Genomic DNA, 11,873 nt, shown 5'->3' on the forward strand with positions numbered 1-11,873 from the left:
TGTTCACTAAAATTCATTAAAGCTGGTTAGCTAAAGAAACGGTTTTAATTGAGATAGAATAGACTTTTTGTTTTGAACATACATAAATTTACTTTAAAATTATTTTATAGATGAAATTATTTATATATTTCTGTCTCTCTAACCTAACATATTTTTGTCCTATTGTATCTGTTTTTCCTGTTCTATGATATTAACCAAATCTTGACTAAAAACACAAGAACATAGAAAAGCTGTTAAGATTTCTCCAAAATGAATTAAAATAGCAATAACAATCTTTTAGTCTTCAAACTGACCTTTAGTTTTCTCTAGTCCTAAGAATGTCACCTTTTCTATATCATTTTTTACTCAGAAGCAAATTCTCCATTTATGACATTTGAACCAGCAGCTACTTTATTCCCTGCAATTCCACCAGAAAAATTTCACGAAACTCTTATTCTCTCCTCCCTCCCAGCTCTGTGCTTCCCCCCATCATCTAGGCAAACTTGCCTTGTATTGTTTCCACTGCTGCTAAGAACCACCAAGAGATGTTTCCTTTGTGAACACGAACATTTATATGATCAGCAGGTTCAGAATCGATGCAAACTGAGTTGGTATAATTGAAAAGATCAAACCAGTTTCCTGTTGGGAAGCAGGCATCAACAGAAACTGCTCCTCATGTCAGGACAGGTGACACCATCACACCTTTACCGATTGGAAACCGTGAGTTGATTTTGTATGTTTGGATGCCTCAAGGGAATGAAAAGAGAAGAGGCCACGCCATGGGGATCCTGTTAGTGTGTGCCTCGTACATTAAGGTGTAGAGTATGGAAGGAGCTGATATCGCAGGCTGATAACCTTCTTGGCCGCTGCAGCAACAGGCTCCCAGAGATCAAGCTGTCAGCGATTTGAACCTTTGTTTGAATGGCATCTTGGAAAGGAGTAGAGGGCACCAAGTTTAAGGAAAATTTCAAACAAGAATTTTACCTGAATCCATCGTTGAGAGAAAGCCGCAAATGTCAGCACCAACCATTGGGATTCCAAACAGTCTGGAATTTGACCGAATAAAGTATGCTAAGCTTTTCAAAGTGTTATTTATTTATAAATATTTTTTTTAAAATTATTTTTGATATTAGTATATTAAAATAATCTGAAAATATCAAAAAAATATTAATTTGAAACAAAAACAAAAACAAAATTTTTTTAATTTTTTTTAAAAACACTTTTTAAAAGCAAAAACAAATATACAAGGACTGCCATCACGTTTAATAAAAGCATCAGTCTCCATTCCTCTATCATAAGTTCTAGGTTATGTTTACATAAATACCTGTAGAAGAATTAGATGCAGTTTAAACTCTTAGTGAAGGAGATTTTGGAGGATGAGCTGTCAGATACGGAATTAATGGCTCTGGACTTCCTTGACAGGACAGACCAGCGGGAAGATGGCAGGAAACCGTTGTCCGGGTCTGTTTTGGGATATTTTTTTGTGTATCCTTAGTATTTTTACCATAGCCCTTTTGTTTTTTGTCTTTCTGATTTTCCTTTCAATCCTAACCTGTATATTTCAGGCTGCGTCAACTCATTAAATCCACTTTAGCAGCAAAAGAATTCTTCGAAATGTTCTGTTTTCTCTATTCTAATAAGCAGATTGCTAGAGTTCAGAGGATTTTCATGTGAAGATATTTCCTTTGAACATGTCAGGATCCAAGATAAGCACAAATTTCTGACCATTTTGGTGAAGGGTTTCCCCAAATTTCCTCATCTGTTCCAATGAGAAGTTAACAGGATCAAAAGCAGAGTCCTCGCATCCATCCATGTAATCAATGTCTGTGCACATAACTTCAAGAGGAATGCCAGCTTTTGCATAGCCAGCAACCACACCATCAAGATCCGTAACGCTCGCATAACCTTATCAGCATTGATGAAATCCTTTACATTGAGGTAAAAAAAAACAAAAAGACTTGGTCAAGCAAGCGGCGACTAAGATATAAGAAATCAACACAGGTCTACTGGCATGTCTAAAAGAAGACTGCAAGAATGTCTACTCAATGCTACATGCCAAATGACCAGTAAGGCATTGGGGCAAGCCTACCAATCAGCTCAGTATACTGCTGTATCACCATATCTGGTGCTGGTCTGGCGAAAAAATAGAAATCAATAACACCACCAATAACCTTATAAGTTAACCTATCACCTTGATAAATTATATCCATGCCATTACTATTAAGCAACAAAACAACATGAGCAGGTCTCTGCCGGTGCTTTGTCCAAATCATTACTATGTTTCTTTCCTGTTGCAGATATAAAAAATATAAAACGCAGCTGCTGCAATCCTTGTTGATTTATTCTTATTAATAACTTGCTAGACAATGGTTGTCCATCATTACAATTTCACATTCAACTTGAACTCCTCTCCAAGGAACAAAGAAAGTCCTGACATCACCAAGACATCAAAATCTCCATTGTTATTAAGGCTTGCCCTAATCCTTCTATTTCCACTCCTTGTTTCCTTGGAAGTCTGCAACTCATACCACTTGATCCCATTAGTCTTTTTCAATCCTATGAATGTTACTTTGCTCACCATCCACTTTTGACTGAAAGCAAATTCTCCATTTATGATGTTTGATCTAACCATTGCCATATCTCCTACAATCTCACTATGAAATTTCACTAAACTCCAACTCTTTCTCTCCCCTCCCATCTCCACACTCTCCCCATCATCTAAGAATAATTCCCCTGTGCTGTTTCCACTGCTGCTAAGAACCACTAATAGATGAAATGCTGTTTTTCGAGCTTCTTCCGTTGTCATGGCTTCTCCTTGCAAGGCCAGAATATTTCCTTCATGAACATGCACGTTTATATGATCTGCAGGTGCAGCAAGTTTGATGTACTTTCCTGGACTTACAGAAACCGTATTAGAGTAGTTAAAAAGATCAAACCAGTTTCCCGCGGGAAAGTATGCATCGACTGAGGTAGCTCCGGACTTCAATACTGGTGATACCATTACACCTTTACCGATCAGAAATTGTGAGTTGACTTCATAAGTTTTGATGTCTTGAGGGAATGAAAAGAAAAGAGGTCGTGCTATTGGGGTTCCTTTAATGTGAGCCTCATACATTAGTGTGTAGAAATATGGAAGCAGCTGATATCGAAGGCCAAGCACCTTCCTAGCTGATGCTGCAACAGAATCCCAGAGATAAAGCTCCTGCCGTGTTGTGTCTATCGATGAATGATCTCTCGCAAAGGGGTAAAAGGAACCTAGCTGCATTGTAATAAAAGTTCAGAACAATTTAAACACAGAAAAAGAGTATAGCGTCTGTCAACATCCACCTACAGCAAAGTTACCTGAATCCAACGCCGACAAAGCTCTTCATTTGTGTTTCCTGAAAAACCACATATGTCAGCACCAACCATAGGAATCCCAAACAGTCCGAAATTCAGAATTGATGGAATAGTATAGGCCAAGTCATCCCATGTGGCAGCATTATCTCCAGTCCAATGTGCTGTATACCTCCCAGAGCCAATGAAAGTTGATCGAGAAAGTACGAATGGCCTTTTACCAGTTGAATTGATCAGACCAACATTGGTGGCTTTCGATTCCAAAAGGCCATAGAGGTTATGAACGTTGTACTCTTTCATGACATCAAAGTGTAGAGATGTTGCTGGAACAGTTTTATTATTAATAGGCCGTCGAATACCAGCATTGTTAATCCTGTAGGGTGGATCATCAACGGTAGAAAATGGGGTGGGTGTTGGATCTATGAAATTCGATATCTCGTTCATGTCAATCCAGAGACCGTCTACAGGGAGAAGCTCTCGAAATATTTTTATCTCATTACCCCAAAACTCTCGGCCAGCAGGATTTATGAAATCCGGGAAATAGACCTTTCCAGGCCACACTTCACCCATGTACGGAATCCCATTGCGTTTAATGAAAATATCAGCCTGCATTCCTCTGATGTAGGTTTCATACGTTGAGTTCACACTGATACCTGCAGAAAATTGGAGGTTCAACAGAATGTAGCAGAACCATTCTTTCTTTCTTCCTTTTTTGTTAAAGCCAATTAGAAGAAGTGTGGAAGTTCTAGGATTTCATGTGAAGATAATTGTTTTGCTTCTTCATGTTAATCACATACCAGGATCCAAGATGACCACATATTTCTGACCATTTTGGTGAAGGGTATTGACAAATTTCTTCATTTTTTCCAGGGGAAAGTTAACAGGATGAAATGTGAAGTCCTTGTATGCATCCATGTAATCAATATCTGTCCACATAACTTCAAGAGGGATCCGAGCTTTTGCATAGCCAGCAACCACACCTTCAACATCAGAAATGTTCTTGTAACCGTATCGGCACTGATGAAATCCTTCACATTGGACCAAAAAAACATATTACAAATGGAACAAGCTTTGTTCACAAAAACTGAGGTAAAATAGTATGCTCCATAAATATCCAGTGTCACATGGAACCGAAACCACACAACAGTAACTAAGGCCTCTATTGCAGTTCCTATAATTGGCCAAGTCTAATAAGTTGACCATTGAGTGTAAGAGAGTTCAGGACTCTCTTAATGAATTGGAATAGTTTGATCACTTAGCACTAGTTATAAAAAATAAATCTCTCATTGCCCAAAATTCTTGAATTTGATGTTCAGGCATCAAACCATTTTGCAGACTGAAACATGTTAAATTGGCAACTAGAAAGTTTCAAGGAAGGAATAATGCTACTTACCGAATGACCAATATGGCATTGGGGCCGGCCGACCAATAAGCTCTGTATACTGCTCTATCACCATATCTGGCGATGGCCCAGCGAAAAAATACAAATCAATAATGCCTCCAATAACCTTATAAGTTATCCTATCTCCTCCATAAACTATGTCCATGCCATTGCTATTAAACAGCAGGACACCATGAGTAGTCCCTGCCTGTACTTTGCCATCAGCCGATGCTGATCTTACATCAATGTAAAATGGGTGGGAACCATAGAGGTTAACATCAATATTAGCACTTGCGAGGTCAGCATTCCACAAGGTGAATGTGTCATCAGGCTTCAACTTGAAAGTGCTCTTTGTGTGCTCTCCGAGACCATATAAAGAAGATCTCTTTATAGGAAGCCTGGAAGATAGCTGGATATACTGATCCTTAAAGACCAAGAAAGTGTCGGGATTGGACATATCCGTGGACGTGTCGAAGAGGACATCACCTGAGGATTTTCGGGTGACAGAGAAGCCAAAAGGGATGGTGTTGTGCAGGGTAAAAAGCAGGTCTGAGTTGGGGTCAGAGAGGAGGTTGTTATCTAGCAGGAGTCGATGATTTAATGGAGAGTAATGCAGGTAGTTCTTCGGAGAGTGGTTTTGCCGGGGAACGATGTGTTGCGGAATCTCCCATCTTTGGTCTTTGGAATCTGTTATTCTGACTCTCAAACGGTTCTTGGTTTCAAATCTGCATGTAGGAGGCAAAGCATGTCAACGCATAGAGCAGGGAATATGCAAGCTGGAAGACATGTCAATCATATATGAGTAAGACATGTCGTTTGCTTGTTTCAGAGGGGAACGTACATGATTCTTTGAAGAGGGTAAATTATTCACATAGTCCTCTAAGTTTTAAAGGCTGGTCATATTAGCCCCTTTATCCTATTTTTTGGACAAATCAATTTGTATTAAGAACCCACATGTGGATCAACCATGTATAAGACCTAAGTCTAGGGTTGGGTTGGTTAACCCGGGTCAACTCAAGTATTTTTAATAAGAAAAACCTAAAATAATGTTGTTTTAATTAAAAAATCTGGTTTTTTTTAACTCAGCTTTGACAAGTTTCAAATTAATCTGTCAAGTCGAGCTGGACTTTATAGCGCTAATGAATTATACAAAGGGGTCAAGATTAATCAGAAATTAAAAGTTTAAGGATAATCAAACAGATCAATTAAATAAAATATAAAAAATAAAGAAATATGCCATGTGATGAATTGAATACCAAACAACGAAAGTAGCTGAATTTATCGAATGCTCCTTAGAAACAAGAATTCTCTCATGCCCAAATGAAAATTTCCCTTCTTTTCTAAGGATATAATTCTATTTTTGGTCGAGTTTAATAGAAGAAATCAAGTTAGAATTTTTTTTTTTTTAAAAGGCAGGCTATGCAACCTTGCAAGTCAACTTTTAACTAATAAATTAAGTGGTTAGTCTATTTATTTACTCCAAGCAAAGACAACATAAAAGATTATTATATTTTTTTAAGAAAAAACATAACATTAGAACTAGTCTAAGTCTCAAGAAAGAATTAAAAAAAGAAGAAGCAGCAATTATTTATATGTTTTCTGTTTTCAAGAACATTCGACAGTAAGAAAAAATTAATGTAAGCAAAATCATGAAAACCATAAGGAAAGAAACTAAGCTACTTACTCGGCAATAAGATTAAGATGTTGGATATCATTTCCATAGACTGAAGATCTCTTGATAAGGCTAAGATCAGCAGTCAACAACTTGCCTGCTAAACCAGAGTTAACAGAGCCAATTTTATAGCCATAACCAACCACTTCTTCTTTCACATCCTTTCCACTAGTCAGCAGCACCCCACAAACCAACAGCAAGACTAGAAGTTGAAGATTGCTCTGAGATGGAGATGTTGCTTTTGTGTTTCTGCAACTGTTCTTGTTCCTCTCTTTCTCCATTTTTTGGGTCATATGATCAGTTAGAGGCATTGGTGCTTACTTGGTTTCAAGTTCCAAGCTTAAATATCTAAAGAAAGCAAGATGACCATAACCATGGTGACCTTTCTGTAGTTTCCACGGGCAACTTGAAAAAAAAATGGAGCTTTCTTGGCCACATAAAGTGAACTAGTGTTCTAAATCTGTTACGTTGGGATTGGTATCCAGTCACTATCCTCTGTTTCTGTATCCTAAAACAATAGGCTAGAAGGGGACGACAAAAAATAAATGCAATTTGCATATGATACACGAGTATATTGGAAATTCATTCGTTCTTACCCTACCATCTAGATTACGAGTTACGCTTGATGCTGACTAAGATTAATTAAGTACATCCATTCTAACCCTACCCAGGATCTAGATTACGAGTTAGACTTGATGTCGACTAAAATTGATCGAGTCAATTCTCAACTTAGTTCAATATAAACTTGGCTCGGATAAGGATCCGAGGTTAATCTAAGCTAGCCGAGCTATATTTTATAATGAAAAACTCATTATATGGCTTGTTGTTATGTTATGTGATCATTACATCTTGGACTAATAATTGAAGGAACAACTTTTAGATTTTTAATCCAATAAGAAAATAAAAGAAAAAAAAAAGATTTTTCCTTAAAAGACTAGATGTGGGTGGAATATATTTTCTGTATGCAAAAGCTTGCTTAAGAATATATTTACTGCTAAGAAATGAAAAAGAAAATAGTGGATAGAAATAAACAGTAAATATCCTTTTTCTTTTAGGGTTTTCTTTCTCTCTTAATTGTTAATTGTTAATTAACAATTTAGCAGTTAGAATTTCAAGAATTGCAATCTTTTTATTGGATTTTATTCTTGCCAACTTTATGGTAGAAAATATTTGCTGTCAATCCTTACATGCTAAATTTCACCTCTAACTTGAACTCTTCTCCTAGGAACAAAGAAAGGTCTGACATCTCAAGCATATGTAACTCTCCATTTCTATTAAAGCTTGTCTTGGCGCCTGAATTTCCACTCTTTGTTTCCTTGGAAGTCTGCAACTCATACCACTTGAAACCCTTAGTCTTTTCTAATCCTATGAATGTTACTTTACTTACAATCCATTTTTGGCTCAAAGCAAATTCTCCATTTGTGATGTTTGATCTAACCATTGCCATATCTCCTACTATCTCACTGTAAAATCTCACAAAGCTCCAGTTCTTTTCCTCCCCTCCCATCTCCACACTCTCCCCATCATCCATGAAAACTTCCCCTGTGCTGTTTCCAGTGCTGCCAAGAGCTACCAGCAGATGGAATGCTGTTTTTCGAGCTTCTTTTGTCGTCATGGCTTCACCTTGCAAGGCCAAGATGTTTCCTTCATGAACATGAACGTTTATATGATCTGCAGGCGCACTTAGTTCTGTGTACTTTCCAGTATCTACAGTAACTGAATTAGAGTAATTGAAGAGGTCAAACCAATTTCCTGCAGGGAAGTACGCGTTAACTGAAGTAGCTCCTGACTCCAATACAGGTGATACCATTACACCTTTGCCAATCAGAAATTGTGAGTTGATGTCATAAGTTTTGAGGTCTTGAGGGAATGAAAAGAAAAGAGGTCGTGCTATAGGGATCCCCTTAATGTGTGCCTCATACATTAATGTGTAGAAGTAGGGAAGTAACTGGTAGCGAAGGCCAAGAACCTTCTTTGCTGTTGCAGCAACAGAATCCCAGAGATAAAGCTCTTGCCGTCTGGTGTCTAGATCCGAGTGATCTCTTGAGAAAGGGTAAAAGGCACCTAGCTGCATTGTAACATAACTTCAGCATCGATTACACAGCAGAAAATTTACAACAATTTGTTACGCTGAAATTCAATCTAGAGGAAAGAAACAAAAATGTAACTGCATATACATGAATGTTAATGTTATCCAATGCACATCAGTCTGAATTATTAGGACTTCATAACATCTTTACATGAGCAATAACCAATGATTTACCTGGATCCAGCGACGACAAAGCTCTTCTGTCGTGTCTCTACTGAAACCGCATATGTCGGCACCAACCATTGGAATTCCAAACAGTCCAAAATTCAAAATTGATGGAATGGTGTACGCTAGATCATCCCATGTCGCAGCATTATCTCCAGTCCAATGAGCAGTGTACTTTCCAGAGCCAACGAAAGTTGATCTAGAAAGTACAAAAGGCCTTTTACCAGTTGCATTTTTCAGACCAGCATTGGTGGCTTCGGATTCCAAAAAGCCATAAAGGTTATGAAAATTGTACTCAGTAATGTTACCAAAATGTAGAGATGTTGCAGGAATGGTCCTATTGTTGATAGGTCGTTGAATGCCGGCGTTGTTAATCCTGTAGGGAGGATCATCAAGGGTAGATAACGGGGTGGGAGGGGAGGTTATGAAATTTGATATCTCATTCATGTCAATCCAGAGACCATCAAAGGGGAGAAGATCTCGGAATATTTTGATCTCATTACTCCAAAAATCTCTGCCAGCTGGATTTAGAAAATCAGGGAAATAGACTGATCCAGGCCAAACTACACCCATGTAAGGGTTGCCATCGCGTTTAAAAAATATATCAGCTTGCATTCCTCTTATGTAAGTTTCATATGTTGTGTTCACACCAATACCTGTGGAGAATCAGAGGCAGCTTAGTTCTCTTTAAGAAGTCATAAAAGGCACTTCTTCAAAAGATAATACCAATCAGCAGACCTCTAAATATGATACTTTCAGGTTAAAAGAGTTGATGTTTTCTTCAGGTTACCACTTACCTGGATCCAATATCAGCACATATTTCTGACCATTTTGGTGAAGGTTATCAACAAATTGCTTCATTTGTTCCAATGGAAAGTTGATGGGATCGAGAGTGAAATCCTTATGTTCATCCATGTAATCAATGTCTGTCCACATAACTTCAAGAGGGATCCCAGCTTTTGCATAGCCAGCAACCACACCCTCAACATCAGAAACATTCTTGTAGCCATATCGGCATTGATGAAATCCTTAAAACAGAAAAAAAGAAAAAAAAAAGAAAAAAGGAGTGCTCAGAGACATAGTTCACAGGATATAAAAAGGGAATCCAGCATATTGAGTAGAGATGATTCTGCACATAAATACTGATAGAAATTGAACTCCAGAAAGTCTCAAATTGAATGTTTCTTTGCCTGTAATTTCCTAATCTGTGGAACGTAATTTATTTATTTTTGGTCATGTTCTTAGTTACATCACAGCAATTTTTCAGAGCAAGAGAGATTACAACAATGAAAACAAAGGAGGAAAACAAGTACATCACAGAAAAAATGATGCTACTTACCAAATGACCAATATGGCATAGGGGCAGGCCGGCCAATAAGCTCTGTGTACTGCTCCATAACCATATCCGGTGATGGTCCAGCAAAAATATACAGATCGATAACACCACCAATAACCTTATAAGTTATCCTATCACCTCCATAAACAATGTCCATGCCATTACTATTAAGCAGCAAGACACCATGAGTAGTCCCTGCTGATACTTTGCCATCGTCAGATGGTGATCTGACATCAATATAGAAAGGGTGGGATCCATAAAGATTGACATCAAGATTAACACTCCCTATGTCAGCATTCCACAAAGTCAGTGTCTGGTTAGGTGTCAACTTGAAAGAGCTCTTGGTGTGCTCTCCAAGTCCATAAAGAGAAGACCTGTGTTCAGGAAGCGTGGAGGAGAGCTGGATATACTGGTCCTTGAAGACTAAGAAAGTGCCAGCATCGGATGCGTCAGGGGACGTGTCAAAAAGGATGTCCCCTGACGATTTGCGAGTGACCGAGAAGCTGAAAGGAGTGGTGTCACGGAGGGTGAAAAGGAGGTCAGAGTTATAGTGGGAGAGGAGCAGGTTTTCCTGTATGGCATGGTGTTGAATTTTTTTTTCTGGGGAGTTGTTTTTTCGAGGAATGATCTCTTGTGGAATCTCCCATCTTCGGTTTTCAGAATCTGTTATTCGGATTCTTAAACTCTCCTCTGTTTCAAAGCTGCACAAAGGCAGAGAGCAGTCAGGAACTAGTTAAAGAAAACTACCATGCCTGCAATTCATGTATGCTTAAATCAGTATTGTTTACCAAAAAAAAAAAAAAATCTAGTTAAAACCCGATTTTACTTTTTTTAAAAAAAAACTTAAAATAATATTATTTTAAATTATTCTAGGTTAGCGCGCCCTACTCAGCCTGGGAGGCTGGGAAGGGGTTCAAGGACTTTGACTTAAATGCGACAGCCACAGTTGTCAAATTCATAGCCTCATGATTAACACTCGACTGTTCTATCCACTGAATGGTCTAAATTACCGGAATCAACAATTTTCTCTTTTTTTTAGGCGATGAGTTAAGAAATTGGTCCCGACTAAATTTAGTCAATAAAGTTTAACATTGTTTTAAGCAACCTGGTAATCTGTATAGAATCCAACAAATACCTGAAGTAGAAGAGATTAGGGAATAGGCAAGAGCTAATCACTTCTGTCATAACCAAAGTACTTCATCCTCAAAACAACATGTAAGATCATGCTCAATCATAAGTTTTTCAAGAAATCTAAGTAAACAATGGAAAGGATAGCTTAATGTAACAAAAGTCTTCATAATGAGATAGATTAAGCCAATTACCTGGCAAAAAGGTTGAGGTGTGGAATATCAGCTCCATAAACAATGGAATTCTTGATAAGGCTGAGATTAGCAGACAACCATTTGCCAGGTAGATTGACAGAGACAGATTCAATGGTGTAGCCATAGCCAACCACTTCTTCTCCACTTGATAGGGCAACCCAGCAAGAGGAAAATAAGATAGTATATAAGAAAAGAAGTGAATGGTGAGAATGAGATATTGCCTTTGGCTCATTGTTCTTCCTGTATCTCTTCTCATCCATTTTTGTGAGTGCACTGACTTCTTGATGGTCTTTAAATATTCAAGAAAAAAAACTTTACACGATGGACTTTTCAGTCATCATGGTCCCACAAAATGAAGTGTGTGTATGGTATCTCGGTAATTTTCATGGTTATGATTAAAAAAAAAGTAAATAAATTTTTCATTATAGTTTAAAAAAATATATATAGTTAAAACTATTATAAAATAGATTTTTGTAAAAGTTTATGTGTCAGATAATCAGTTAATCTCTTAATTTAAGCAATTTGTTCTGCTTTTCCTAGCCAAGATGACTGATAATCGATACCTGATATCTGGTTGGCTAATGTGGGTGGTG

The 11,873-nt window shown here is 37.7% G+C and overlaps 2 protein-coding genes across 3 annotated transcripts; both read right to left on the minus strand.

Moving 5' to 3' along the window:
• Positions 1 to 2,299: 2,299 nt before the first annotated feature.
• LOC112323401 (alpha-glucosidase) lies at positions 2,300 to 6,873 on the minus strand. Its single transcript, XM_024581493.2, has 5 exons — positions 6,381 to 6,873; positions 4,709 to 5,421; positions 4,113 to 4,343; positions 3,322 to 3,968; positions 2,300 to 3,238 (listed from the first exon to the last, which is right to left on the minus strand). The coding sequence occupies exons 1-5, from the start codon at positions 6,677 to 6,679 to the stop codon at positions 2,360 to 2,362; spliced, it is 2,769 nt and encodes a 922-aa protein (XP_024437261.1). The 5' UTR covers positions 6,680 to 6,873; the 3' UTR covers positions 2,300 to 2,359.
• Positions 6,874 to 7,477: 604 nt separating this feature from the next.
• LOC7455044 (alpha-glucosidase) lies at positions 7,478 to 11,544 on the minus strand. Of its 2 annotated transcripts, none has more exons than XM_024611791.2 (5): positions 11,281 to 11,544; positions 9,962 to 10,659; positions 9,420 to 9,650; positions 8,632 to 9,278; positions 7,478 to 8,436 (listed from the first exon to the last, which is right to left on the minus strand). In XM_024611791.2, exons 1-5 carry the CDS (start codon positions 11,538 to 11,540, stop codon positions 7,552 to 7,554), a joined length of 2,721 nt encoding a protein of 906 aa, XP_024467559.2. In that variant the 5' UTR covers positions 11,541 to 11,544; the 3' UTR covers positions 7,478 to 7,551. The 2 variants fall into 2 exon arrangements, with proteins under 2 accessions (XP_024467559.2, XP_024467560.2); XM_024611792.2 differs by lacking the exon at positions 11,281 to 11,544 and adding an exon at positions 11,094 to 11,255.
• Positions 11,545 to 11,873: the final 329 nt, after the last annotated feature.

The sequence above is a fragment of the Populus trichocarpa genome, chromosome 11 (genome assembly GCF_000002775.5).
Source record: "Populus trichocarpa isolate Nisqually-1 chromosome 11, P.trichocarpa_v4.1, whole genome shotgun sequence".
Classification (NCBI taxonomy): domain Eukaryota; kingdom Viridiplantae; phylum Streptophyta; class Magnoliopsida; order Malpighiales; family Salicaceae; genus Populus; species Populus trichocarpa.

What these genes read in the sequence shown, in the direction of transcription:
- LOC112323401 (XM_024581493.2), bottom strand. Translation starts at nt 6,679, where the DNA reads ATGCCTCTAACTGATCATATGACCCAAAAAATGGAGAAAGAGAGGAAC. An exon ending in AATGCCATATTGGTCATTCG is followed by an intron (nt 4,344 to 4,708) that starts GTAAGTAGCATT and finishes TCCAATGTGAAG; the next exon opens with GATTTCATCAGTGCCGATAC. An exon ending in TTTGTCGGCGTTGGATTCAG is followed by an intron (nt 3,239 to 3,321) that starts GTAACTTTGCTG and finishes ATTACAATGCAG; the next exon opens with CTAGGTTCCTTTTACCCCTT.
- LOC7455044 (XM_024611791.2), bottom strand. Translation starts at nt 11,540, where the DNA reads ATGGATGAGAAGAGATACAGGAAGAACAATGAGCCAAAGGCAATATCT. An exon ending in CACCTCAACCTTTTTGCCAG is followed by an intron (nt 10,660 to 11,280) that starts GTAATTGGCTTA and finishes GCCTTTGTGCAG; the next exon opens with CTTTGAAACAGAGGAGAGTT. An exon ending in TATGCCATATTGGTCATTTG is followed by an intron (nt 9,651 to 9,961) that starts GTAAGTAGCATC and finishes TTCTGTTTTAAG; the next exon opens with GATTTCATCAATGCCGATAT.